Below are 27,750 nucleotides of genomic sequence, written 5' to 3' on the forward strand. Positions count from 1 at the left end.
CGAGAAGTCTTTGTCTTTCACTTTTGGGGGTAAGTTCACAGGGTACAGAATTCTAGGTTAGTGGGTCTTAAGACATTAAATATTTCACTTCACTCTCTTCACTCTCACTTATGTGAGAGAAGTATAGATTTTTCTCTGAGGAGAAGTATAGATTTTATCTTTCTTTATAGGTGAAGTGTTTTTTCCCTTCGGGTTTCCTTCAGGATTTTTTCCTTTATATTTGAATTTATGAAGTTTGAAAGTGATGCCTAGGTATGGCTTTGGGGGCATTTTCCCTCCTTGGTGTTCTCTGAGCTTCCAGAATCTCTGCTTTGGTGTCTGACATTAATTTGGCATATAATCCTGGCTTTATTGTTTCAGATATTCCTTCTCTTCCCTTCTCTCTTTCTTCTTCTAGTATTCCTGTATGTGTATGGTATGCCTTTTGTAGCTGTCCCACTATTTTCGGATATGCTGTTTTCTTTCAGTCTTTTTTGTTTGCTTTTGAGTTTTGGTGGTTTCTATCTACTGAGATAGTCTCAAGTAAAGAGATTCCTTCCTCTGCTGTGTCCAGTTCTACAAATAAGCCCATCAAGGGCTTCATTTCTTCATTTCTGTTACAGTGTTTGTTTCCTCAGTGTTTTTGATTGTGGTGTCTCTTTTTTTGTTGCTTTTTTTTTCTTTTTTCTTTTTTTTTTTTTTTAATTTCCAGGTCTTTGCATATATTGCTTGTCTGTTCTTTTATGCTGTTTTATCTGTTAGAGCCTTTAGTGTATTAATCATTGTTATTTTAACTTTCTGGTCTGATAATTCCAGCCTCTTTGCCATTTCTGAGTCTGGTTATGATGCTTGCTCTGCCTCTTCAAATTTGTTTTTTGTTATTATTATTTTTTTAATATATTTTTTAAAAATTTTCTTTATTTATGATAGTCACACACACACACAGAGAGAGAGAGAGAGAGAGAGAGAGAGAGAGAGAGGCAGAGACATAGGCAGAGGGAGAAGCAGGCTCCGTGCACCGGGAGCCCGACGTGGGATTCCATCCCGGGTCTCCAGGATCGCGCCCTGGGCCAAAGGCAGGCGCCAAACCGCTGCGCCACCCAGGGATCCCCTGTTTTTTGTTATTTAATATGTCTTGTGATTTTCTCTTGATAATGGGATGTGATATACTAGTTAAAAGGGATGATTGTAAATAGGTGGTAAGGTATGGGTGGGGCGAAGCATTCTGTAGTGGTATGATTACATCTGAGTCTGTGTGTGGGTGTGTGAACATATACTTTTTTTTAATTGTGAAAAATGCATAACAAAATATGCCATCTTAACCATGTCTAAGGTGTATAGTTCAGTAGCGTTAAATATATTCACATTGTTGTGCAGCCAGTCTCTAGAATTATTTCATCTTGTAAAACCAAAACTGTACCCAGTAGACAACAACCTCCCTTTCCTCCCTCCGCCTAGCTCCTGGCAGTCACCATTGTACTTTCTGTTTCTGTGAGTTTGACTACTCTAGGTACCTTATATAAATGGGATAATTTCTCTTTTTGTGAGTAGTTTGTTTTACTTAGCATAATGCCCTCAAGGTTCATCATATGTCAGAATTTCCTTCCTTTTTAAGGCCAAATAATATGCCTTTATATGTATACGCCTTTATATGTATATGCCATGTTTTATTTATCCATTCATCTGATGGGCCACTGGGGTTCCTTCTTACCTCTTGGCTATTATACATAATGTTTCTGTGAACATGGATGTAGAAATCTCTCTTCAAGGTACTGCTTTCAGTTTTTTGGGGAATATACCTAGAAGTAGAATTGCTGGATCTTATGGTACTCTTCTGAGGAACCTCCATACTATTTTCCATAGCACTTCTACCATTTTGCAATCCTACCAACAGTACAATTTCTTCACATCCTTGCTGACACTTTTTTTGGGATACTAACCATCCTAATTACTGTGAAGTGATAACTCATTGTAGATATGTGTGTGACCAGATGTCATAATAATGTTCTTTTGAGTTTCTTCAAAATACTGTTTTCTTTTCTGCCATGGTCTTTGTACATGCTATCTCACTTGCATGGATATCTGCCCTTGCTGCTTCCATCCTTTCTTCACGTATTTAACATCTGTTTTTCCATCAGATTACAGTTTCAGAACATTATATTTCTCTTCCTTATGGGATTTTTCATAGCCATAATTATATGGTTAATGCCTAATCTTTACCATTGGACTGCAGGATCCTTGAAGGTAGGACCAGATCTATACTTATAATTGTCTTTAAGGCACCCATCCTAATGCCTGGTATATAACAGCAGCAATGCTAATAATCACTAGTAATGTGTAGCATTTACAGTGTGCCCAATACTATTTTTAAAAATATGCAAAGTACTCAGGGTGCGTGAGTGGCTCAGTCATTTGAGCATGTGACTCTTGATTGCAGCTCAGGTATGATCTCAGGGTCCTGGGATCAAGCCCTGTGTTGGGCTCTGTGCTCAGCATGGAGTTTCCTTGAGTCTCTCTCTCTTCTCCTCTGCCCCTCCCTTTGCTTGTGTGCTCTCTGTCTCTCAGATCTTTAAAAAATATGTAAAGTACCCTTTTTAGTGTATAGTTCTATGCTTTCTTTTTTATTTTTTTTTTAATTTATTTTTATTTATTTATTTTTTTTATGATAGTCACACAGAGAGAGAGAGAGGCAGAGACACAGGCAGAGGGAGAAGCAGGCTCCATGCACTGGGAGCCCGATGTGGGATTCGATCCCGGGTCTCCAGGATCGCGCCCTGGGCCAAAGGCAGGCGCTAAACCACTGCGCCACCCAGGGATCCCTATGCTTTCTTTTTTAAAAGTAGGCTGCACACTCAGTGTGGGGCTTGAACTCATGACCCCGAGATCTTCTGCCTGAAGCCAGCTAGGCACTCCCACAGTTACGTCCGTTTTGACAAATGTAAACAGTTGTGTAACCACCCCCATATCAAAACATGGAACAATTCCATCACTCCCCAAAATTTCTCTGCTTCTTTCTCCCCTTTTCTTCTGAGTTTCTTTTTTTTTCTCAATGTGTTAAGATATATTTGACATACAACATTGTATAAGTTTAAGGTGTATAACACAATATACACTTATATATCACAAAATGATCACCACAGTGGGGTTAACACCTGCATCACCTCACATAATTAACCATTTATTCTTCATGGCGAAAAGATTTACTTTCAACAGTTGCCAAGTATATAACACAGTGTTAAATACACTTACTGTGCTGTGTATTACATCCCCAGAATTTTGACTCTCAATCTTTTAGTGGGCCTTTGCCTCTGGATTGGCTTCACATATTTTTCTGTTTCCCTTATCCCTCTTAGGTGGGATGGGATGGCTGGAATGGGCTGGAGTTGGGTGTTTCTCTCCTCCTAGATCAGTTGGGTTCTGATAAAATCCTGATTGGTTATACCTTGGTTAAGTAGTTTTTCCTAGAAGCAGACCTTGTTAAGAACAGAATGCTGTAGTATATTTCAAAATGATTCCTTTTTCCTTTCCTTTGCTGGAAGCACAGAGGATTTTCCTCTGAAATTTACTGTGAGGTTCTAGTGAGTTCCTGGAGGTAAAACTCGTAAGAGTCTAGGGCCCTGATGGCTGGGTCCTCCTGAAGTTTTTATCTCTCAGACTTGACCACAGTGAACTTCCAGCAGTCTGTCAGTTACAGTTGAGATTTCCCTACCTTCGGGCTGGTTTCCATAGAGGTTGTAGCTTACCCATTTCTGCTCTAATAAATGTAATTCTTCACATTAGCCTTTTGGACTTTACACTTTTCAGCAAAGTGGTTTGCCCCATGAATCACTTTTCTTACAGATCTAAGAAGAGTTGATTTTTCTGTTTGTTTAGCTTTTTACTTGTTATTAGGACAGAGTGATGATTTCTAGGCTTCTTTTATGACAAATCGGAACCCAGAAATTCAAACCTAAACTCTAAACTTGAATTATTTTAAATTCTGTTTATGTTCATTTCACTTGCTGAAGTCCAAGAGATCTTAATTTGTTGTTTCTACTGACAACTTATGATGACTTCTTTTCTTTTGTATGTTTGGTAATTTTTGATGGTAACTGATTTTTGGTTGAATCTCATCTGTGGGAATCCTTAGGTCCTAAATTAGGAATGTTTTCGTGCAGGCAGATTTGCATTTGCTCCAACTCAGAATCATAGAGTACTAGAAGTCTGAGACAGCATTAGCTTCCTTTGTGGGCTCTGCAGAATGTGTGTGATTTGGTTTTTCCACCTTGAGGTTGGACCAAAGTTTGGGTATCTCATAGGATGACCAGCCGGGTTTGCCCAGGACAGAGGGATTTCCTGGGACATGGGACTTTGAATGTAAAACTAGAACAGTTCTGGGCAAACTGGGATGATGAGAAATCCTAATTCTGATTCCAGTGTTTATATTTGCATTATAATGACATATAATGACATACCAGCATTTAATGATAATTCTGGACATTTATGTGTCTTATATGTACGTTTGCCAGATAACCCTGGCTTTCTTATAGTTTGTATGTATGTGCCTTCCTTGGAGATTTCTCATACTTTCCTACAAGCCCAACAAAAAATTTTGTCTGTTGTAATTTACCCAAGATCTAGTAATATAGTTGTGGGCAGGCCCTTCAGAGCATCCTGGAAGTATAACCTGTAATTTTACTTTTACTTACGTTATTGAGAACGTGTTTCCATGTCATTCCATGGTCTTCTACAATATGATTACTAGTGGTTGCATAGTATTCTGTTTTATGTCTGTACCAGCACACTTACTGAATCAATATATATGAAAATGCTGTGTTGGAAATCCTTATAGATAAGTCTTTGCACGATTTAACATTATTTTCTTATGAGAAATTTCCAGAAGTAGAATTGCTGAATTAAAAGGCTTGCAACATTTTAAGTCTTTTGAATTATATCGCCAAATTGGTTTCCCATTTCTTTACACCTTATGTGGCACTGGGAATTATCATTTCTTTCAGTCTTTATCATTTTGAGAAATGAAATACTCTCCATTTTTAAGTAAGGCATATGACTTTTGATACTAATAAGCACTATATATGGTACCACAATATTTCGACAACAAGGTTTCAGGTGTAGATTCACTCTTAGAAGTATCTGGGTCCCATTCTCATTTGAAACTGGTCATCAAGTGGTTTGTCTTACAGCCTTCATATCCTCCTCTATTAGATGTTCATGTTTTAGAACTGGCTGTTGAGATGCTTGGGTGGCTCAGCTGTTTCAGCGTCTGCCTTTGGCTCAGGGTGTGGTCCTGGAGTCCCAGGATCGAGTCCCACATCGGCCTCCCTGCGTGGAGTCTGCTTCTCCCTCTGCCTGTGTCTCTGCCTCTCTCTTTCTGTGTCTCTCATGAATAAATAAATAAGATCTTTAAAAAAAAAAAAAAAAGAATTGGCTGTTGAAATCAGGTACAGAAAGTAAATAGGGAGTAGTTTTCCCTGAAAATGTACCTCTTTGCTGTTCTCTGAATACAAACCCCTAGCTTCCTCCCCTGAACTTTTAACTTACATGTGCTTCAGTGCTTGTCAGCCTCAGGCTTTCAAGAGACCCAGGTTCTGAGTGACTGGTGTTGACCCAGGGTCAGTACAGAGAACCTCGCCAGGCAGCATTTATTTCCCTGTTTCTTAGAAGACTGGGGCTCTGTAGCATGCTTGGTGCCTTGTTGGACACTACTTACTTAAATGCAGTACTGATGGGTACTGTAGGTGAGATAAAAATTGGAGTGTAGGAGTTTGTTTTTTAGTAGGTATGATGAATTAAGTAGAAAGATAGCTCTACCTCAGACAGAGAAGACCCTTGCCATGTGAGTTTGCACAGTGCTTTGGTGTATTACATCTAGAGGAACCAGTGCGTTTTGAACAAGACAGAAGTTTTTTGAGGATTGCATCTCTCAAATTTATGGTTCAAGTCAATGGAAAAATGACTGGATATGAATACACTTGTAATAAGCATGCATCTTTTGAATAAGCCTGAGCATAACCAGCACACACGTCTTCATGATCTGACTGGCATGTTTTGAGAAGTCAGGGCTGGAAAATGACAACATGATAAATATATTAGATCATGATTGAACTCCATTATCTTTGCAGCGGTGTTGGGAGGTTTTCATGTATGTAGTTGTTCGTATGTAGGTAGCCATGTGACAAGTCATTTCTGAGAGTATCCCTGCCTTAGAAGGCAGTCTTAGAAGGCAAATTTGAACTAGCTTCTAGGCAGCTAATGAAACTAATTAGGAACCAGTTAGAACTGCCTTGGGCTAGGTGGATATTTGTGGGTTCTGGAAGATTCCCCAGGGAATGGAGTGACTGTAATTAGAGGTAGGTCATTGTAGTTACTTTAGTTCAGAAGAAATGTAGAGTTCAGGGTCTGCTACCAGCTGTGGAAAGGGGGCAGCCAGGGAAGAGCATGGGGAGAGCCACCCGGGCAGTAGAGCTGAGTCTGAGATGGTAGACAAGGAGGACGGCAGAGCTGCTGCCCTTCAAGTAGAAATCCTAATTAATTTCATCATTACTTAGGAATACTCATTTTCCTTTCTTTTTCTTCCATCCCCAAACAACTCTGTAATCAAAAACTTAAGCTTTGGAACATTTTATTCAAAAAATTTTACTGTGTTTTTTTTCTCTGCTTTGTATTCATTTAACATCTATATGTTTTGCCTACTGAAATTGACCTTTGCTTCTCATCTCAATCTTCTGTTTAACCAGTCTTTTAAATTTTTATCCTTTAGAATGAAATAGAACGTTGTTCTGAAATTTTATCTCTATTCGTTACTCTTCATATGTGTTTTCTTTGCCAAAGCCTCCTTAGTTTGAGAAGTAAATCAGTGTCTTTGGTATTTTATTGGGATTTTCTAGATTGGGAGAGTATGTGGTATATAATACTTTTTAAAAATTCTTACTGATTAATTTTTTTCTAAAAATCCCAAAGGATTGGTGCCTAATATAGTTCATAGCTTATTAAACCTTATTGTGAGATATCATCATACATGTTGAATGTGTCTGACATATAGGTCAGAGTAATTACAGAGTGAGCACCCTGTAACCACCACCCCAATCAGAATGTGGACTATTGCCAGCACCCCAGCAACACCCCTGTGTGCGTGCCTCTTCCCATTCACGGTCAGCTCCTGGAGGTCACCACTGTGCTGCTTTATGTTGTATTTTCCTGGCTTTTAAAATTTTAGCTATACTGTCTGTATATGCAGTCTTAGCTGATAAAATTAGTTTCACTTGTTTTGGACTTGATATCAGTGGATTTATATTGTAGGTATTTTTTCATGGGATCTCTTTGCTTAACATTATGTTTGTGAAATTCACCCATTGTTCTGTGGTGTGTTCATTGACATTGCTATATATAGCATTCTCTTGTTTGAATCTGACATATTCTGTCCATTCAGGTTGGTTTCATTATTTTGGCTAATGTAAGAGTTGCTGCAACTACAGCTGTGAATGTCTGTGTGTCTTTCTCTGGGAGTACTGGTGAGGAATGTGTCTAGTGCACACATTCAAGAGTGGAATCCCTGTTTGCAGAGTACTCATGTCTTCAGTAGTCCTAATACTCTGGACTGCTTGCATTCTTATACAATGTATTCACTGAAAAGTGAATACATTTCTTTTTTTAAGATTTGTTTATTTATCTATTCACGAGAGACAGAACGAGAGAGAGAGAAAGAGAGAGAGAGAGAGAGAGAGAGAGAGAGAGAGAGAGAGAGAGAGGGAAAAGCAGACTCCCCACAAGGAGCCTGATGCGGAACTTGATCCCAGACCCTGGGATCATGCCCTGAGCCAAAGGCAGATGCTAAATGACTGAGCCACCCAGGCATCCCTAGTGAATATATTTCTGTTAAAATCGTGGCAATGGAAAATATCTTTCCTAATTTATTTTATCTCTGATCTCTAACATTAATGCAAATGATCAAGAAATAAAAGATTTATTTTTCTCCTTACTTCTCCCTCTAGTGAATTTTATCCATGTTGGTAAAAAGTAGAAATCAGAACAAAATAAACTATAGTGAAAATAACTCTATCTGGAAAATAAAGTATCTAATTACAAATAGGGGAGGCAGAGAATGCAGTACAGGGGACTTTTGCATAAAATATTCAATTAAGGTTTGTTGATTGATTAATCTGGGAGTGTCTTATTCCTGCAAGATTTCCTTTCCTAGAGAATGTACCATTCTGTCCCTCAATTGTACTTTTCCGAATTCTGGGACTTGTAATTTGTCATTAAGAACTGGATAGTATGGAAAGTTAGAGTGGGAGTCTTATTCTAAGTTTACAGACTGGTGCCACTGTCAGTTAGTAATTCAGTCAGACACACATATTATTTAAAATTGTAATCTCCAAAAAAGCAGGGATGGATTTTTCAGTGATTTATAGGAATAGTCTGAAAATAAGCTGTAATTACCAGAAGCAGGTTGGGTCTGTATTACAGTGTTTAGGGTAAAAAACATAAAGCCAAATTTAGGGGTATTTACTTTCAATCTGTTATTGAAAGACTTTGAGTATTTGCTTTTCTTAATTTACTTGATTTTAAAATGAAGGTAAAATATACGTAGCAAAACTTACCATTTTAATCACTTTCAAGTATACAACTCAGTGGCCTTAAGGACAGTCACATTATTTGCAGCCATCGCCACTGGCCATCTCTAAAAATTTTTTCATCATCCCAGACTGGAATGCTGTACCCATGAGATAACAGCTCTCCAGCCCTCTCACCCTCAACCCCTGGCGGCTGCCATTCTACTTTTGATCTCTATAAACTTGACTCTTCTAGGTACTTCATAAAAGTGTACTTACAAGATTTGTCCTTATGTGACTGTGACTGCCTTGTTATTTCATTGAGCATAATGTCTTCAGGGTTCATCCATGTTGTAGTATGTCCAACAGAAAGTTAGTTAGTTAGTTAGTTTCTTTCTTTCTTTCTTTCTTTCTTTCTTTCTTTCTTTCTTTCTTTCTTTCTTTCTTTCTTTCGAGAGCATGTGCTTATGTGAGGGGTGGGGAGGGGTGGGGAGGGGTGGAGGGAGAGGGAGAAAGAGAATCTTCTGAGGAGCTCAGTCTCAACGACCATATGAGATCATGACCTGAGCCTAAATAAAAAGTCAGACACTTAACCGACTGAGCCACCCAGGTGCCCAAGAAAGTTCTTCCTTCTTAAGCCTGAGTCATATTCTATTGTAGGTACAGACCACATTTTGTTTATCTGTTCATCTGTCTGTTGACAGTGGGGTGGCTTCCATTTTGGGATCTTGTGAACACGGTGGTAAAATACTGTTGGAGTCCCTGGTTTCAGTTGAATAGTTGCTTTTTATTCTTTCTGTTTATCTTTCTGTTAATCTATACCAGACCCCTTTTACTTAGGAGTGTAAAAGTAAGAAGCTGATCCTCTCAGAAGCTGATCAGTTATAGCTTCATTTTCTCACCCTCATGAGTAAACAAGACTAAAAGAAGGGAAGTGTGCAACACTGTTGATTTCTGTCAGTGTAGTGCTATAATCGGTGCCAGCCTTTCAGTAATTAAGACATTACAATTGTGATGCTATGTTGTTAGATTTTTGTATCCATTATTCATTGGGGTCATCATAAAGTAATATCACATTTTTTTCTTAAAATAACTGCTTTATTTGTTTAGCCAATATAGTGCTTTATAATTTTGAAAGTTAAGAACCATAGCCACATATATAAAATGAAACACTTATGTCTGTGCTTTTACTACAGAAATTTATCCTACATACTTAAGTATAATAGTTATTTAAGGCTTACATTTTGGAGAGCTAGCGTATATTGGTGGTTTTCAAACTGTCTGGTCTCAGGGCCTCTTCATAGTCTTAAAAATTGTTGGAGACCCACAAGTGCTTTTGTTTATATGTGTGTTAGCTATTGATGTTTACACTAGAAAATAAAACTGAGAAATTTTTAAAAATTACTAATTCATTTAAAAATAAACTACTAAATGTTTTAAATAATATGTTTCAAATGAAAAAACTGTATTTTTTAACTAAAAACATTTACTAAGAAGAGTGGCATTATTTTACATTTTGGCAAAATATCTTTAATGTCTTAGTAAAAGATAGCTGGCTTCTCCTATCTCTTTCTGCATTCAGTCTGTTGCAATATGCTGTTTTTGTTAAAATATATGAAGAAAATCTGACCATGCAGATATGTAGTTGGAAAAGGAAGAAGTATTTTAATAATCTTTTCAGATAATCTTGGATTTTTTTGCTGCTATATTAAAACTTAACAAGTGGGATCCCTGGGTGGCGCAGCGGTTTGGCGCCTGCCTTTGGCTCAGGGCGCGATCCTGGAGACCCGGGATCGAATCCCACGTCAGGCTCCTGGTGCATGGAGCCTGCTTCTCCCTCTGCCTGTGTCTCTGCCTCTCTCTCTCTCTCTCTCTGTATGACTACATAAATAAAAAATAAAAAATTAAAAAAAAAATAAAACTTAACAAGTGGTAATTTTTTAAAGGCTAGTAGTAATGTGGAATTTTAAGTGTAATTGGTGAATTTTTTGTACTTGATTAGATTAAAATCCTTTTGTCTTTCTTGCACCTCAATGGCTTTTTTTGCTCTAACATAATTTGTGTCATCATGAATTGGTCATTTGGAAAATATTGGTTCACCAAGTTATGTGAATCTTCCAAATACTGACACACTATGGAATATGAAATACAATATAAAAATACACATTTGTTAATGTTACTTCCAGTCGCATCCAGAATATCTTTAAATCTTGGGGAACTATCAAGCTTATAGTGATAGACAGTGGTTTTCAAACCCAAAATTCTGATTTTAACTTGAGTGCTCAACTTTTCTTTATAGGCAGCAAAAACTGTCAGTTGTTTTCTTAAAGTGACATGCTCCCTTTGGGTTTGAGATAATGTCTGCCAAAAAGACCCACGCCTGAATTACCATAATTTGTCATTCATTCTTTCCAGTAAACATGGTATTCCATGCAAAAAAACATCATTTCAGTTTGTAGTTTAAACTATAGCACAAGTGCTTTTTCCAAGGCCACCCTTGAACTTTAGTAATCAGTAGGGATGCTTTCTGTGTACTTGATGTACACAGACATCTGTGTACTTGAGACACAGAATATTAACCAACCATGTACTAATGGTTGAGACTTAATACAATTAATAATTTGTCTTACATCAAGAGTATTCTTTCTTGGGGCATTTGGGTGGCTCACTCGGTTAGACGTCTGCCTTTGGCTCAGGTCATGATCCCAGGGTTCTGGAATCGAGCCCCAGGTCCCTCTTTGGCCAGGAGCCTGCTTTTCCTGCTCCCTCTGCTGCTCTTCCCCCTCCTTGTATTCTCTCTCTTTTAAATAAATAAAATCTTAAGAAAAAAGCATATTCTTTTCTTAAAAAGATTTATTGGGGCACCTGGGTGGCTCAGTAGTTGAGCATCTGCCTTTGGCTCAGTGAGATCCCAGGGTTTAGGGATTGAGTCCTACATTGGGCTCCCCTCAGGGAGCCTGCTTCTCCCTCTGCTTGTGTCTCTGCCTCTCTCTCCGTGTCTCTCATGAATAAATAAATAATCTTTAAAAAAAAGATTTATTATTTTCTTTATTATTTAAAGATTTCTTATTTATTTTTAAAAAAATTTATTTGAGAGAGAGAGGAAAAAAAAAAAAAAAAACAAGCCAGGGGGAAGGGCAGAGGGAGAGGGAAAAGCAGACTTCCCCTTGGAGCAGGAAGCCTGATACAGGGCTTGATCCTGGGACCCTGTGATCATGACCTGAGCTGAAAGCAGATGCTCCCCCTTATTTATTTATTTTAGAGAGAGAGAGAAAGCACGAATGGGAGGAGCAGAGGGAGTGGGAGAGACTGTCAGGCAGACTCCTTGCTGAGACCAGAGCCCTAGGGGGTGCTCAGTCTCACCACCCTGAAGTCTCAGTTTGAGCCAAAACCAAGAGTTGGATGCTTAACAACCTGTGCCACCAAGGCACCTCATATTTATTATTTAAGGAGAGAAAGAGACGGGGGTGAAGGACAGGGAGAAGGAGAGAATCTCAAGCAGACTCCCCGTTGAGTGCAACAGGGCTTGATTGCACAACCCTGAGATCATGACTAGAGCCAGAATCAAGATTTGGAGGCTCAACTGACTGAGCCACCCAGGCGCCCTTGCATCAAGGGTATTAATTGAAGCTGGCATTTAAAAAAAAAACCCTAATGAGTACTGGTACATTTGGGTACCAGTGCCTTCACTGGTGCTAATGAGCTCAGTTTGACACACTGTTGCTTTGGCACCATTGATACAATTTTCAATACAGTAAATAATGTCTTAGTGTTACTATGAAAACAATTTTGACCTTATAGATCCCCTAGGAGGATTTCAGGGGATTGACAGCTTACACAGTCATATATAGTGTGGATGCTTTAATAATCATCGATTATGCTGTTAAATAGTTTAAAACCTATGTGTATATAGCTGGGTCTTGAGAAGTTGTGTCTGCTTTTCCCATCTGTGGCTGCCAAGTCAGAACACGGACCAAGGCTATATTATACAATGGTATTAACACTTTAGGAGGAAGAACGTAGTGTTAATTTGAATTTTATAGCATTTGTTTTTACTTTTCTTCCCCCCTCAGGTACAGGTGCTTCCTTGAAATAATTCCTGAGGGAATTTACTGGCTTTAATTTATAGGTTCATACAAAATATGTATAATGACTCATCTGAAGTAGAATATCTCAAGGAAATTGTGTAGCTGCTGCTCTACTCCTGCCTGCCTCCTGTAAACTTTTCCTTGAATACCTAGTTTGCACTGAACTCTCTGCCAGGATTGAGAAAGATGGGTTCCCAGCCTCTATGAACATAGGAAAAAAGTGTTTGAATGCAGTGTGATGAGTGCTGTAACAGAAGTTAGTGCAAGGTGCTCTGGGAGGCTTCACAGGACAGGTGCTGTTGTAGGTGGAGTTTAAAAGGAGTGTGTTGGGGCTTGGAAAGGAGTGGAGACATGAAGGAGAGGAAGGACACAGTACTTTGGGGGGGCAGGGAGTGGCCAGATGCAACAATGTAACACAGGCAAGGCCAGACTTGGAGGCCAGAAAAGAGAAGGGTCTTTTTTGGGTTTGATCTTATAGACCAGATGTTCTCAAAGCAGCATTAACATCTATCTTTGTGGAACTGGTTAGAAATGCAAATACTGGCCCTTCTCTTTCAGTGGCAGGTGTTTTGGGTGGAGCTAAGCTGTTGAACTAGCCCTCTAGGGTATTGCCGAGGCCAGGGGAGAGCAGCCTAGGTTCTCCAAGTAGCCTTGAAAATTTAGAAAAGGTCACCGTGAGGGCCCTCTGGAAGGTGGGATGGTGTGGGGAAGTTAGGGACCGCGTCATCCAGTGTTTTTGTGGATGTGATTCAGGCCTGGACTAATGGCAGTAGGAAGGAAGAGAGGGCCGATTTGCTGGAGTTAGATTTTCTAGGACTGTATCACTAGTAGACAGCTTAAAAACTATGAAAACAGCTGTTCTTTGCTCTGGACCTGCCAGCAATCCCGGATAGAGACCATTTTAAAGGCCCTTGCTTCTTTTGTCTTTAGGCAACGGCATTTAGCATAGTGAAAAAAACCAATTGCCTGAGCCTCTGGAGTCTCCTTTTGGAGGTTGCCCACTTAAGTAGGGTGATGGTCCCTGGAGGGATAGAGTTGCACATGCAGAACCCAGAGTCTTAGATAGATAGCACAGTGTGGGAGAATGGAGGGGATGATTTCATTCAGGTATGTCCAGCTACTGGCAGATTGAATAATCACTGCATGGCATTCGAACTCCTTATGTTGTATGTTGTCAATGAGCTGCCTAGGTGTACCCTTTTATTGTTTGAATTTGAGCAATCAGTAGCTCTCTTGGGAGGGTGTGTGTATGTGTGTGTATGCGTATGTATGTATGTGTGTGTGTATGTATGTAAGTGAGTGTAAAGATGGGGTCTTCCAGTTTCAGTTATGGCAGTTACTCAGTTAGAACCTCTCTTCTTCAGTGTATTACTTTTTTTTTTTTTTTAATATCCTGTTTTGTTTTACAGATTTGTAAGACTCCAGGGCCTTCAAGCTGTGATTCATCAGATGGTTTCTGAAATGACTGGGAAGACGGACGCTTTGGTGCCCATCGAAGAGCATATGTCTGTGTATATCTAAGACCTTCTTTGTACACATACACGTTTACACGAGAAGACAGGCTCATTCTCGTGCACACTTGAAGAGTTTTACAACTGATGAAAATTAATTTAAGAATCAGATGGAGCAACTTGATACTACTGGGCTCAGGAGCCCGGGGAGAAAAATATGTCACTAATGGTCAGTTTTCCACATGGTCTTCACGGGTAAAGAAAGTTTGCAAAAAGAAGAAAAAAAAACTTGCACAGTTCAAGCCTCAAAAATACCTCTCCAGTTTAAAGAAGAAACTAAGTGAGAAGGTGGCCAGGGGAGAAGTGTGGTTTCAAGCAGCACAGGCGGGATCATGCAGTGGGTTTTGCACTTTATTTTCCAGTGGTTTTGGTGATTTGGACAGGCTTCAAACCCCTAGACTGAAAAGTAACTCTGGCTGTATATATGACTTCAGGAAAGCAAGGTCAGGTATTATGGGACAAATTTGAACAATGAACTGGTTCCTTTGCCTTTTTCAGTTAACTGTATTAACTGTATTCTCGAAATTTTAATTTATGATTTCCCTTTTCCTTTCCCGTATCTATAGGATAATATTTTAAAGTAGTAATTGAAACCAATATTTACAAAATAACTATCAAGGAACATCCAAGCAAAGCTTCTTTTCCCTTGGACTGTACATGTGGCATTTGGAAGCAGTCTCTGAATGTGAGCAGGAGAGCGCCCATCAGCAGAACATGCTGACTCTTTAGGGAAACAGTGTGGAAGAACCCGACTTTTGCCTGTATTTTTATTTTAAGGGATTCTCTTCCCTTTTGAGGCCAAGAAGACTTGCATATAGGAGGAAGAGTACTTGTTGGACTTAATTCTGCGATTAGTCTTTTTATTAAAGATGGAAAAAATATGTGATCCTTAGGAGCAGAAAGGGGAGAAGCCAATAGAGGAGGTTAGGAAAGAGACGGGTAAAAGAGACAAAATCCTGTAGTAAGGCTCGGTTTTGTCAGCAAGAGGATTTAGGATTCACCCAAGGCAAACACTTTTGCCACTTAAAGAGCTTTAGAACCTTCTGGCTCTGCAAGTGAAGGGGTTTTCTCTCTCTGCCTCTATGGCACCAAGGAGTGCATCGGTCTGTGGAGGGCCAGTCAGATGGAGCCCTACTCTCCTCCAGGACACAGTAGCCTGCCTGCTGGGAAGCCAGGACAGGCCCTGAGGTGGGAAGTTTCTGGTTCTGAACCGTGGGGAGAGTCTTTTTTTCTTCCTGAACTTGGACTGCTGTCTGCACAAACTCTGGTCTGTTTTGCACGGTTTGTGTGCCTTTTTTTCCCTTTATGCAATCTTTTTCAGCTTCAGCAGCAGAAATTTGTCTAGTTGAGAAAACATGCCAGAGGGTGGTTTCAGAAGGAAGATGATCCCACGTGTTCAGTCTCTGCATCTGAACTTTTGAAGAGGAAATTCCAGCTCGAGGGATTCTTTAAAGCCTTAAGTTACTTGAAATCTATGTATTTGCAACCCTTTGTCTCTGGAATCATATTACACTAAACTGGAATCTCAGGCTGAATGAGAATAACCAAGTTGAGTGAAAAGAAGAAAACCCCGTTTCTTGGTCAGCAAGTGTTAATGACGTTCTTCCTCTAAGGACTTGAAAATAAAAATGGACGCATGTTGTTTTTAAAGCATTCCCTTTTCCTAGCAGACTGCCATCATCTTTTCTAGAGGAATTTTTTCACTATGCATTTGGTGGATCTTTATACAATACTGATCTTGTAATTAGGGGTCAGTCTTAATTAAAAGGGGTCCGGGAAGACGACACAAGCCAACCACAAAAATTAAATCAGTCAAGTTGGTCAGTGAAAAGAATTGGTTTCTTGGCATTCAGCATTACTTTTTAAATAAAACAGTTAACTGAAAAAAAGTATGTATGCAGCGGTGGAACATGGGCCTGTCCTTTGTAGTGACTCCAATATCCTCTGCCTGTCCTGGAAGGGGCGCGTGCCCAAGAGTGAGAAGGAGAAGCCCGTGTGCCGCAGGCGCTACTATGAGGAGGGCTGGCTGGCCACAGGCAATGGCCGGGGAGTCGTTGGGGTGACCTTCACCTCCAGCCACTGCCGCCGGGACCGGAACACTCCACAGCGGATAAACTTCAATCTGCGGGGTCACAATAGCGAGGTGAGTTGGGCTTTTGCCACGCTTCTTGTCTGATCGCTGCTGGGGGTATTCTTGAGCCCTCTCCCTGTGGGTTCAAAATTTGCTTTGCTTCGTTTTCTCAATTTGCTGTCAAGGAGACTTTTCAAACCATGAATTCCATCTTCTCTGTCCCAGTGGGAACGTGGCCTGTGCCCCTCTCTGAGCGTGTCTGTCCTCTTGGACACCCTCACTCTCCTTTCCCAGCACTGGGCAGCCCACTGGCAGGGAACACCAGCGTGACTTGAGGTTAGATAATCTCCACCAACGTGTCATGCACTCAGCGTTTTTTGGTCACCCTGTTTGCATAGCAAAGAGTCACTGCCCCTGTGTGAGATTGGGACTGTAAACAACGAAAGTGGTGTTGTCTCCACCTTACATGGTGAATATCCACCTCGCTCTGGGTGGTAATTTAATTCCTACCATGTATTTCTTGTACGTGGAGGTGCAGAACAAAGGAATTAAACAGAGGTGACAGAGATGATTAACTGGTGAAGAGCCATGGTTTTTCATATCTGTTGGGTGTGTTGTATTGAGGATATTATGCTGTCTGTGCAAATATATGGGTTCCCCTGGGCTTCTAAAACATAAACAGTGTTATTACTACCTGTGAAATTCATTCAACTGGTATTTATTAAGCAGTGTTGAAGAGTTAGGTATTGTGTTTAAAATAAGAGATGTACTTGCATAGCATGTTAATAGTATTCATGTTTCCCTGTCAGCTACCTTATTTGTGTGTTTTCTTAGACGGAATCCATTATAAATGTCCATGCATAGTTACTAAGTAGTTGTAAAAGAGGGAGAATATTCTTGAAGTATATATACAATAAATGTATTAATCTTAGGCTTACCTCTCAATGATTATTCACATGTGCATTCACCCATGTAATCTCCAACCAGATGAAGATGTAGAACATTTCCATCACCCCTCATGAGTACCTGCTGCCCCTTCTCAGGCTGTCCACCCTGCTGAGAGGTCACCCACATAAGTTGTGCTTGTGCTTGAACTTAATATAAATTCATCATATACCCTTTGTGTCTGGCTTTTCTCACTCATTGTCGTATTTGTGAGATTTGTCCCTGTTGTGTGTGCTGTTAACTTGTTCTTTTTGATTGATGTTAGTTTTCCATTCAAGGAAGAAACCATAGTTTTTCCATTCCTGTATTGATGGGCATTTGGGTTGCTTCCAGTCTTTGGCTCTTATGGCTAAACCTGTTATAACGTTTGTGTCTTTTTATGGATCTGTGCATGCATAGTGGAATTTCCAAGTCCCAGTACAGGCATAGGGTTAGTAGAAATCACCAATTTCCCAAAGTGATAATGCCATTTTATGCCCCCCCCCCCCATAATTAGGAAAGTTATGGCTGTATAAAAGACTTTGTTTGAATTTGATTTTTTCATATGAAAAAAATGGTTTTATTCAAGGAATTATGTTTTATAAATACCTCTATACTTACTGCACACACACAAATGTACAATACAGTTATGCATGTATATGTATATTTATATTGATATACATATGTCAAGCATGGTCCTATTTTTGCACCACTGTACATGGTGCTGATCAACTTTCTTAAACTTAGAGATTTGAAAGCTATTTTCAATTTAAAAACATAAAGACAGGATTTTACATATTTAAGGATCTGTACGCTAATTCTAGTGAGAATATGTGGTTAATTTTGTATTAAAGCCAGTGAAAAGTCAATACAAATCTTTTTTCTTTTCCTTATGAATTCGTCACAAAAGGTGAGTTGGTAGATTTGTGATTACCCACTGTGATATCATAGTGATGGATGGAAGAGAGGACTGCTGTGTTTTATTTCCTGGGATGCTGACCTCTTTCCCCATGTCTGCCCCAACCCCGTCCCATACGTGTGTTCCAAAAAGTTCTAGCTCTACCACTTAACTAGCTGGTTTGGTCGTGGTCCGAGTCATTCATTCAAGTCCTTGGTAGTTAAATTGAAACAGATGGTTAAATTGAAATAATATTTCCTTTCTTCAGGATGTTGTAAGAATATGAGAATATAGTTTTGCAAGGGATTTGAAAATGGATGTCCTGTATGGATGGTGATATTGTGTGCCTTGTACACCCTATTTACTTAACTGTCTTCTTACTGTCCAGCCCTTGTTAATGCTACTTAAAACCCTTAAATTCCATTACTAATCTCACTCATGAAGCCAGAGACCTTTTCAATTTTTGTCTCATAATTAAGATTTGAAAACACATATGCAGTCCATAGATATTTATTGCATCTCTGTTGTGTGGCGCGTGCTGTGTGTATTTCCCACCATAGGCCAAGATAAATTATGTATTATGCCTGATGGGAGCCCACAGTTTAGCAGTAAAGGCAAGGTGTATACCTGGATACCTCTTAATCCATGTGTTTCAGTTGAGTATGGAAAAAGAGATTTGGGTCATTCAAAGAATTAAGGCTGAAGTTTACCACAGGTTCTGTTGTGAAGATGACCTTTGAGTGGGGCCTTGAGAAATAGAATTTAGGGCCGCTTGGGTGGCTCAGCAGGGGAGCGTCTGCCTTTGGCCTAGGGCTTGATCCCGGGATCTGGGATTGAGTCCCACATCGGGCTCCCTGCATGGAGCCTGCTTGTCGCTCTGCCTGTGTCTCTGCCTCTCTCTCTCTCTCTCTCTGTGTCTCTCATGAATAAATAAATAAAATCTTTTAGAAAAAAAAAAAGAAGTAGAATTTGAATAGTTTTTTTCTGAGTGATGCAGGAAGATTAAGCCACATTTTGGCCTCAAAGAAGCAGTTGATCTCTTGTGCATGAATGACATGAAGGTGCTCTGTTTTCTTTTGCTCCTGCCTAAGCATATGTCTGTATTCATCTTACCACATCAAGTACATCCCCAGGAAGATGCTTGTGGAACCTAGCTGGAGAAGGACAAGAACCTATATGCCTATTTTGCCCCCCCTGGGACAAATCCACCATAGTTGATAGAAAGTTGACATTCTTTGCTCTTCCTACTATACTATGAAATATTTACTGTGTATAAGCATATCCTGGTTGTAGTGGGGATTTTCTTCATATTGGGGCATTCTGCACTCCTATTAATCCAGTGGCAGAAAGCTTAAGCAAGGAGTGCCTTAATAATCTGTTTTACACAATGCTCAGATGTAGCTGTTTCTGTACTTAATATATCAGAGTGCAGTTGTTGTCAAATTTGAAAAGTTACATGCTTGTGTTCATGACCTGAGTTAAAGATAATTTGTTAGTCACCCACTTTATGTGGCTCTTCTGGTAAAGCAGCCATCTCTGTTTCTTTGTGTGAACATATTTTAGTATGCTAGGTGACCATGTCTGTCTTGTTTCCTTCCCAGATAGGCCTTTTAAATGTTCACTACATACATATATACATACATACAAAATAAATAAATAAATATTCACTACACAGGCTCATCAAATTCAGAGAGCACAAACCAGAGGCTGCTGTTCTTTGCCTGCAGTCAATTGGGGAAAGCCCTCTTTAGAATCACCCTGCAGGTGCAAATGGGGGCAGAAGCATCTTAGGGCTACCTTATGGAATTTGGGGCCTTGGTGGTGTGCACAAGAGATCTGAAAGTTTAATTATATGCATATAATTAAAGATATGAATTGCAAAACTTCAGTCCCTCAGCCTTTCTTACATTATTTCAGATAAACTTGTACTATAATAATAATGAAACAAACAATGTGAATTTACCTAATTTTATATGCTGGAAGGGAATTTAAAACAGTAAAGTTTACCTACTAGCGTTTGGTTATTAATCCATTTTTATCTTCCAGCATTAGTATTAAAGATTTTCTGGAAGGGGGAAAAATGGGATGAGGATTTTCAGTGAGACTGGGAGATGGAGCAATATATGAATGAAGCAAATGTGTATTTAAAAATATAGTAGCTGATTGTAGCCATAGTTAACTTAATTTTCTTGATGAGAAATGTATCTTCTTTTTTTAGAGTAGACTTGGAAACCTGGGTGGTGTATGTGCTGGGGTACAGAGTGTTGCACTAGAGCAGAGGGTGATGCCTTGGGCCACAAGTGACTGGTGATGCTTTCTGGGGCGTAAGCTGGATCTCGGAGCCCCTTTGGGCTCTGTACACACTTGAGAGTCCACTGTCAACTGGCTACTGCTGAGGTTTGGCTCCAAAACCACCAAGGAGCAGTTCCTGCCCAGGTGACCTGTGTGTCAGAGGATGGATATGGTTTGCATGGAAATAATGTTGGTGACAGTTGCCATGTGTTCTTTGGCCAAATTTTCTATGTGTTTGCTATCTGTTATTTTGTTTATGCCTTGTAACAAACAGTTCTTTGCAGCTCTGTTTTATTCCTCTACCCAGTTGAAGAATCTGAGGCTCAGAGATGTTTTGGAAGTTGTCCAAGTTGGAGAGATAGATGATGATGGCATACCTTGTAAAAGATTCCTATCTATTTTTCCTTCTGTAAGATATTGCTTCAAAAGAGGTGAACTCTAGTGATCAGAGAAACAGAGTTATATAAATGACTGTGTGTTGGATGGTGAAGGGGTGGGTGAGGTATTAGAGCTGTGTGGTCTGGGAAGACTGGACCCTGAGTAGGCATGATGAAAAAGCAATAGGGATGAATGCTTGTGGGATGAAAGGGGCGCTGCTTTTGGTTTGGGTTACATCCCCAAACCATTAGAAGACTGTTGTGCTCAGCGGTTGAGTGTCTACCTTTGGCTCAGGGGGTGATCCTGGAATCCTGGGATCAAGTCCCACATTGGGCTCCCTGCATGGAGCCTGCTTCTCCCTCTGCCTGTGTCTCTGTCTCTCTCATGAATAAATAAATAAAATCTAAAAAAAAAAAAAAAAAGTTTGAAAAAATCAAATGTGAGTATAAAAATAATCATTCAGTTCAGTGCATTTATCCACCAATGTGGAAAACTGAGTTGACAGCATTGCCTTAATTTATTATGGAATTTATTTGATTATTTTAATGTTTATTAATGTATTTATAACATATACTATTGTGTTTATTTATAATTTTAATAAAATTTATTATGGAAATAATAGTCTTCAAGAACTAGTGTCTAATAAACATGTCACTGTGATACTATGATAGTGTGTGAATGGCTCTAGTAACACTCTTGTGATAAGAATGTAACCAGTTATTATAGATGTAAGGTGTATTTGAGAAACAGCTCTGTTAAATTTGTCTTATGAATTGTTATTTTGAATAGGAACTATTCTAGCAAAGTGGCAGAAATAGGACTATTTTTGTATATTAAGTTTAGAATTTTATTTCACCTAAACTGGCTTATCTATTTTTACAGAAGAGCTCAGTAGTGCGAGTTCATCTTTATTGCAGTAACACTTCCAAGTTGGTAAATGCTAATCATGAAAAATAGCTCTGTTCTAACTTCTTTCCCCTTCCCCTGCTTCCTGTCCTGGCTATTCACCAAAGGCTTATATTATTACCTGTTGGATTAATCAGTTTTGGGAATTTGTCTGTTGGCTTCTTTCCTATCTTGGCCGGTGGAGATTTAGCTCTCCCTTCCTTGATTACTCAGCCCGACCTTGCCCTGCAAGGTAATCATCACATTTTGCTCTATCATTATTGGTTAACTCATTATTCAGTGTTGAGAGTATTTAAACTGTGTCAGTATTGTGCCCAGGCAAATCAGGTAGGATACTATGATTATATTTCCTTTACTGTTCAGCATTTTTTTCCTTTGTGATATAAAAATAGTCTTATTTTTCTTAGTGGTTTGGTTTCTTTACCTATTGTGAATCTTCCAGTGTCTTCAGTATGTTTCTATATGTTCAAACCAATAAGACAATTTATCAGTTCATTTTGTTTTTGGAGACCTCCATCTGGGAGTCCTTTGTCCTCCTGCTGCTCTTGGGTTGGTAGCTCTATGGGCCTCCTGCCCAGGTGACTTCCTGAACTTCCCTTTTATCATCACCTTGAGAATTTCCTTTGCCTCTTCTGCTTTCTCTCTTGTTTCTTTGACCTTGTATCTTTCTTTCTTGGTTTAATTCATTCTTTTGTTGGAGCATAATCACCAGTATCTTCCTAAGAAAGAATTTGCAAGTCATGAATTTCAAGACTTGTACATGTAAAAGTGTCTTAATTCTTCATTCACTGTTGACTGATTGTCTAGTTATAGATTTCTAGGTTAGTACCTCCTGAATTTTGAAGGTATTTTTCCATAGGTTTTAGACTTGGAGAGTTATTATTTAGAAACAAAATAGTAGTTAAGGCCCTGAAGCTAGACTCTGAATCCTAGCTTTAAGTATATTATTTAATTTCTCTCTTCTGTTTATCTTCTCATTTGTGAAATGAAACCTACTCCTGTAGGTTTGTTTTAAGGATTGAATGATTATATGTAAAGCGTTTAGAGTAGTGCCTGGTATATCGTGAGAGCTTTATAAATTGGCTTTATTATTCTAAGTCCTCTATATGTGGTCTGTTAAAAAAAATCTGGAAGTTTTGGCATCTGCTCTTTATCATAGATATTTTGAAATTTCACAATGATGTTTAAAAGTAATGTACTGTAAAGCTGTTTGGCACCTCTGTGTATATGTACATGGGAGGGGGTCTTTCAGCTGGTGGATTTTACTGTAGAATAATCTGGGGAGAACTGACTGTTTTTTTGCTAACTGCCAGATGTCAAAATCCAAGCATACTTCTCTGGGATTATTCAGTTTCTTTAGATAAGGTCCTTCCAGTCACATGCCTGTGAATTTACTTTTGCTGCTGGCATTCCAAAAGCTAAGGATGTGAGTGTATGTGTGTGTGTGTGTGTGTGTGTATGTATATATGTGTGTGTATGCACGCATGTGTGCTGGGGAAGAGGGAGTGATAGGAGGGGGGAGTATTTGTTTAGTGCTTGGTGTGTGTGAGACGCCATTCTAAGAGCTTTAGCTCATTTAATCTTGACATCAACTCTCTGATTTTGAACCTGTTAGTAACCCATTTTATAGCTGAGGGAACTGATATATGGAGTGGTTAAAGAGCTTGCCCAAGGTGACACATCTAATTGACAGAGTTGAGACTGAACCAGGAGCCCCTCAGATTCCATACTCTTAACCTCTGGGAAAATCACCAGAGGTTTAGTCCCTGTCACCATCTTCACTGTGTCAGGTCCCCAGGGGTGCTCTCTGTGGCTAGGAGGATGAGCTGTCACTGTTTGACACTGTGAGGGAGAGGTCTGCCTGTAAACCTCAGGAGTGCTCTGAGGGCAGGAGCATCTCCTGATGGCCTGCCTGTGCTGCAGTGACTTGTGTGTGGCTTTTCTCTCAGCACCTGCGCTCATGTCTGAACCATTCTGAGTTTTCTGCTTCTGGACATCTCTCCGCAGACACTCAGTTTGGCCTTGCTGTTTTAGAAATCCATTTACCACTCCTTATCCATTTTCTGTCTTCATATGCTGTGATTTGGGCATTGTGGAAGATGACCTTTGTGTTTGTTTTCATGCTCCTTGTTGTGAAATGATTTCTTTCTTTATTTTTTTCTTGTGAAGTGATTTCTTTCTTTTTTTTTCTTAAATATTTATTTATTTATTTATTTATTTATTTATTTATTTGAGAAAGAGAAGAAATTTCAGGGACAGGGGCAGAGGGGAAGCAGACCCCCACTGAGCTGTGCTAATCTCTAGATTAAGAGATCATGACCTGAGCCAAAAACAAGTCTGTCATCACTTAACCCATTTAGCCCCCCTATGAAGTAATTTCTTTTTTTTTTTCTAAGACAAAGATTAGGGGATCCCTGGGTGGCGCAGCAGTTTGGCGCCTGCCTTTGGCCCAGGGCGCGATCCTGGAGACCCGGGATCGAATCCCACGTCGGGCTCCCGGTGCATGGAGCCTGCTTCTCCCTCTGCCTGTGTCTCTGCCTCTCTCTCTCTCTCTCTATCATAAATAAATTGAAAAAAAAAATTAAAAAAAAAAATAAGACAAAGATTAGGATCATCTTTAGTTTGACATCTTAAATTGGAAATCTCCTGTTAAGATATTTTTGAAGGTTCTTAAAAGCATTAAATACAGTTTCTATCCCCCCAAACAAAACCCAGAATATAATGGAGTTATATTTTATTAAGAAAATAGAATTTGTCAGGGCACCTGGGTGGCTCAGTCATTAAGTGTCTGCCTTCAGCTCAGGTCCTGATCCCAGGGTCCTGAGATCAAGCCCTCCATGGGCTCCCTGCTCAGCGGGGAACCTGCTTCTTCCTCTGCCCTTCCCAACCATCCCCCCACCCTGTTTGTGCCCTCGAGCTCTCTCTTTCTCTCTTTCTCTCTCTCTCTGTCTCAAATAAATAAATAAAATAGAATTTGTCAAACTGATGGCATTATTTTTTTCCTTTAGCAATTTGTTTAAATTTTTTTCTCCTAATAGAAATAATCATGTCTGCAAGTAACTTAGACACATGGAAAACACAGTCTTTTGGGTGTATTTTTGCTAGAGAGAGAGAGAGAGAGAGGGATGTGGATACAAGGCAATAATTTTTTTGGTAATAGCCTCTTAGGGAAGCAGCTTCGAGCTACATCATGTCACAATGAGAGTGAATGAGATTACTACTGAAATTCTGAACAAATAAATATTTCCCCAACTATAGATTCTGTGTTCATGATTTATGAATAAGTGAACCTATGGATTCTTGAGCCAGACTGTCTCTGTGCTGTGGTTGCATTCTGTCTGGAAGGGAACAGTGACACCTGCTTCCTAAAGTGGTGACCGAAGTTCGAATCCACAGTGTACGTGAAAGAGCTCATTAAGTCTTTGTTCTTACTTAATTATAATTAGACTCACTGTCATCCCTGGGTGTTGTACCCATCTGCATTTCCTTCCAAGGCTAAAACATGGAGCCCTGGCCTCTCTGCTGAGAAGTGGCCTAGTGATTGCAAAATATGGGAATGGAATGTGAGGTGGGAGGCAGGTGAGGGATTAGGAGCAGGGTGGGAGTTCTTGCTAGGAGGGAGGCTGGGATCATGTCAGTAGTTTTATTATAGGTTTGGGATTCTGGAACATTGGTCACCTCATCTGTATTGTATCCTTATCTGTGAGGCATTCTTGACTTTAAGCAGAGCTCACTCATCCTTGCCTACTTCCATCTGAGTTCACAGAACCTGCCTCATGGCCTCAGGTGTCATGAAGCCACCTATTGGTCCTTCGGCAGGGAGAATGTAGGTGTAATGCAGGAATGGATCCATAGTGCACTGGGCAGTTGGTATCATATTCTAATAGGTTTGTGTCTAAAGTTGAGTAAAGTCATCTCTCTGGGATATGGTCTGGGCTGGGCCTAGAGGGTGTGGGAGGGGAGAGAGAACACGAGAATCTGTGCTGTGCCGCAGTTTGGTATTTGTAATTGGGTCCACCCACATGCTTGACTCTGAACGTCCAAAACAAACATGCCTGTGCGTTTTGCCCAAGATTATACTGCTGGGTGTTTTGTTGTACCTTCTGGCAACTTATATTTGGTTTCTCTTCCTCATTGTTGCTGTTTTATGGAATCTTTACTGGCATTTGTTGTTTTTTCCACTTGGCCTACTTAGATTTGGTCTACTAAATACAGAGGAAATTGTCTCCATCCCAGGGGCCTTTCTTTGTCCTGGAGTAACCCTCCTGTCGAAGCTCACCTCCAACCCCTTCCTGCTGCATGTGACCCCATAACAGTGCTCAAGACAAGAACCAGTTTTGTCTGTCTTCCTGTTCTCTTTCTTTGCTTAGGTTTTAGAGTTTAAGGGCATGTTCGTTCATCAGAGCCTTAAAATAGAAAAATAAATAACCTTGGAAATAATATGGTTGTCAGTAAGGTCTCTTTTGTGAACTTCTTGGTAACAGAAATAATTGTTTAATGGCTTTGTTGATAAGATGCTATAAGTTAATGCTTAGGACTCAGGAAATCGATTTTATTCATTTTACTCAGAGTTTGAAGATGGAAATATAAAAAATCAGCTATTGTCTATTTCCCTTGATATTTTCATGGTTTTAGATTTTATTTTACCCCTCTTCAAGAATTTGCTCTAGATGCATTTGTGACTAATTAGAGAATTACCTAAATATCACAACCAAAGAGTTCTTTCCTTGTCTTCTAGGTCCTGAAGTTTTCTTTTGCCTTAATTATGCCTTTAAAAAGCCTAATTATCTGCCTTACTTTCAAAATTGAAATTATATTAAGGTAGTTAGGATCTGTCATGTAAATTGACATTTTCCCCTAGTAATGACATACTAAGGGAAAGAGAGGCCAGTACCTCTTTATTTATTTATTTTTTAAAAGTTTTATTTATTTCTTTGAGAAAGAGAGGACATGTGCATGAGCAGGAGGGAGGGGCAGAAGGAGAGGAAGAAGCAGGCTCCCCACCAAGCAGGGAGCTCAACATGGGGCTCAATCCCATTACCCTGAGATCATGGTCTGAGCTGAAGGCAGATGCTTAGCTGACAGCTGCGCATGCACCTGAGAATATACCTCTTTAAAAAAATATCTTATTATTAGATCAGCAGTGTGCAATAGAATTATGAAATGAGCCATATATGTAATTTTAAATTTTTAGTAGCTACATTAAAATAAAAAACAGATGAAATTAATAATGTTTTATATAAATCAATATATCTAAGGTGTTGTTTCAACCTGTAATCAGTATAAAAACTATTAATGAGATAACTTTACATTCTTTTTTTCACATGAAATCTTTGAAATCTGATACATCTCAGTTTGAATTAGCCACATCTCAAGTGCTCATTTGCCACATGTGGCTGGCTAGTGGCTACTATTTGGATTATGTAGTTTTGGACAATGATGTTTTGAGTATTGTGGCAGTGCTGCATGCTTACTCCAGAGAAGTTTTTAATGTATGTCTTAGAATCTTAGTTAAAAGACATTCTAAAATCTTTTTATAGGGAAATAATTTCGAACTTACATCAAAGTTGCAAGAAAGTAAAAAGAACACTCAGTCTTTACTGAAAATCACCTATTGTTAACCTGTACTCATTTCTCATTTGTGCTCCTTCCTTCCCTTTAGCCCTCCGTTCCCTCCCATGCCGTGTGTGTCCCTCCCAAATAATTTGAGAATATATACCTTGATATTTTATCCTGAAATATTTCAGTGTATATGTTTACTAATAATAAGAACATTCTGGCATATAACCATAGTAGTACATTTACCAACTTAAGGAAATTTAACATTAGTTCAGTACTTTAACGTACTATCCATGTTCCACTTGTCATTTTTTCCCCCTAGTACAGTATCCAGTTTAGGATCATATATTGCATTCACTTATTACCTACATGTCTTTAAGCCCCTTTGATCTGGAACAGTTCTTCGGTTTTTGTTTTTGTTTTTTGTCTTTTATGACATTGACATTTTGGAAGAACACTCCTCCTCCTCTTTAATAGAATGTTCTGCATTTGGAGTTTGCCTGATTTTTATTATTATTAAATTCAGGTTAATAATCCCCAGCTGAATCCTCCATAAGTGATATTGGATGTTTTGTCTTTCTCAGAGTGTCAC

The 27,750-nt window shown here is 39.4% G+C and overlaps 1 protein-coding gene across 1 annotated transcript in view; it reads left to right on the top strand.

Moving 5' to 3' along the window:
* Positions 1 to 27,750, top strand: part of TULP4 (TUB like protein 4) — a 228,274-nt gene that overhangs the window by 46,403 nt on the left and 154,121 nt on the right. Inside the window, exon 2 of the mRNA XM_041742669.1 lies at positions 14,029 to 16,273. Within this exon, the coding sequence (XP_041598603.1) occupies positions 16,022 to 16,273 (252 nt within the window). The 5' untranslated portion in view covers positions 14,029 to 16,021. The remainder of the gene's footprint in view (positions 1 to 14,028; positions 16,274 to 27,750) is intronic.

The sequence above is a fragment of the Vulpes lagopus genome, chromosome 2 (assembly GCF_018345385.1).
Source record: "Vulpes lagopus strain Blue_001 chromosome 2, ASM1834538v1, whole genome shotgun sequence".
NCBI classification, from domain to species: Eukaryota; Metazoa; Chordata; class Mammalia; order Carnivora; family Canidae; genus Vulpes; species Vulpes lagopus.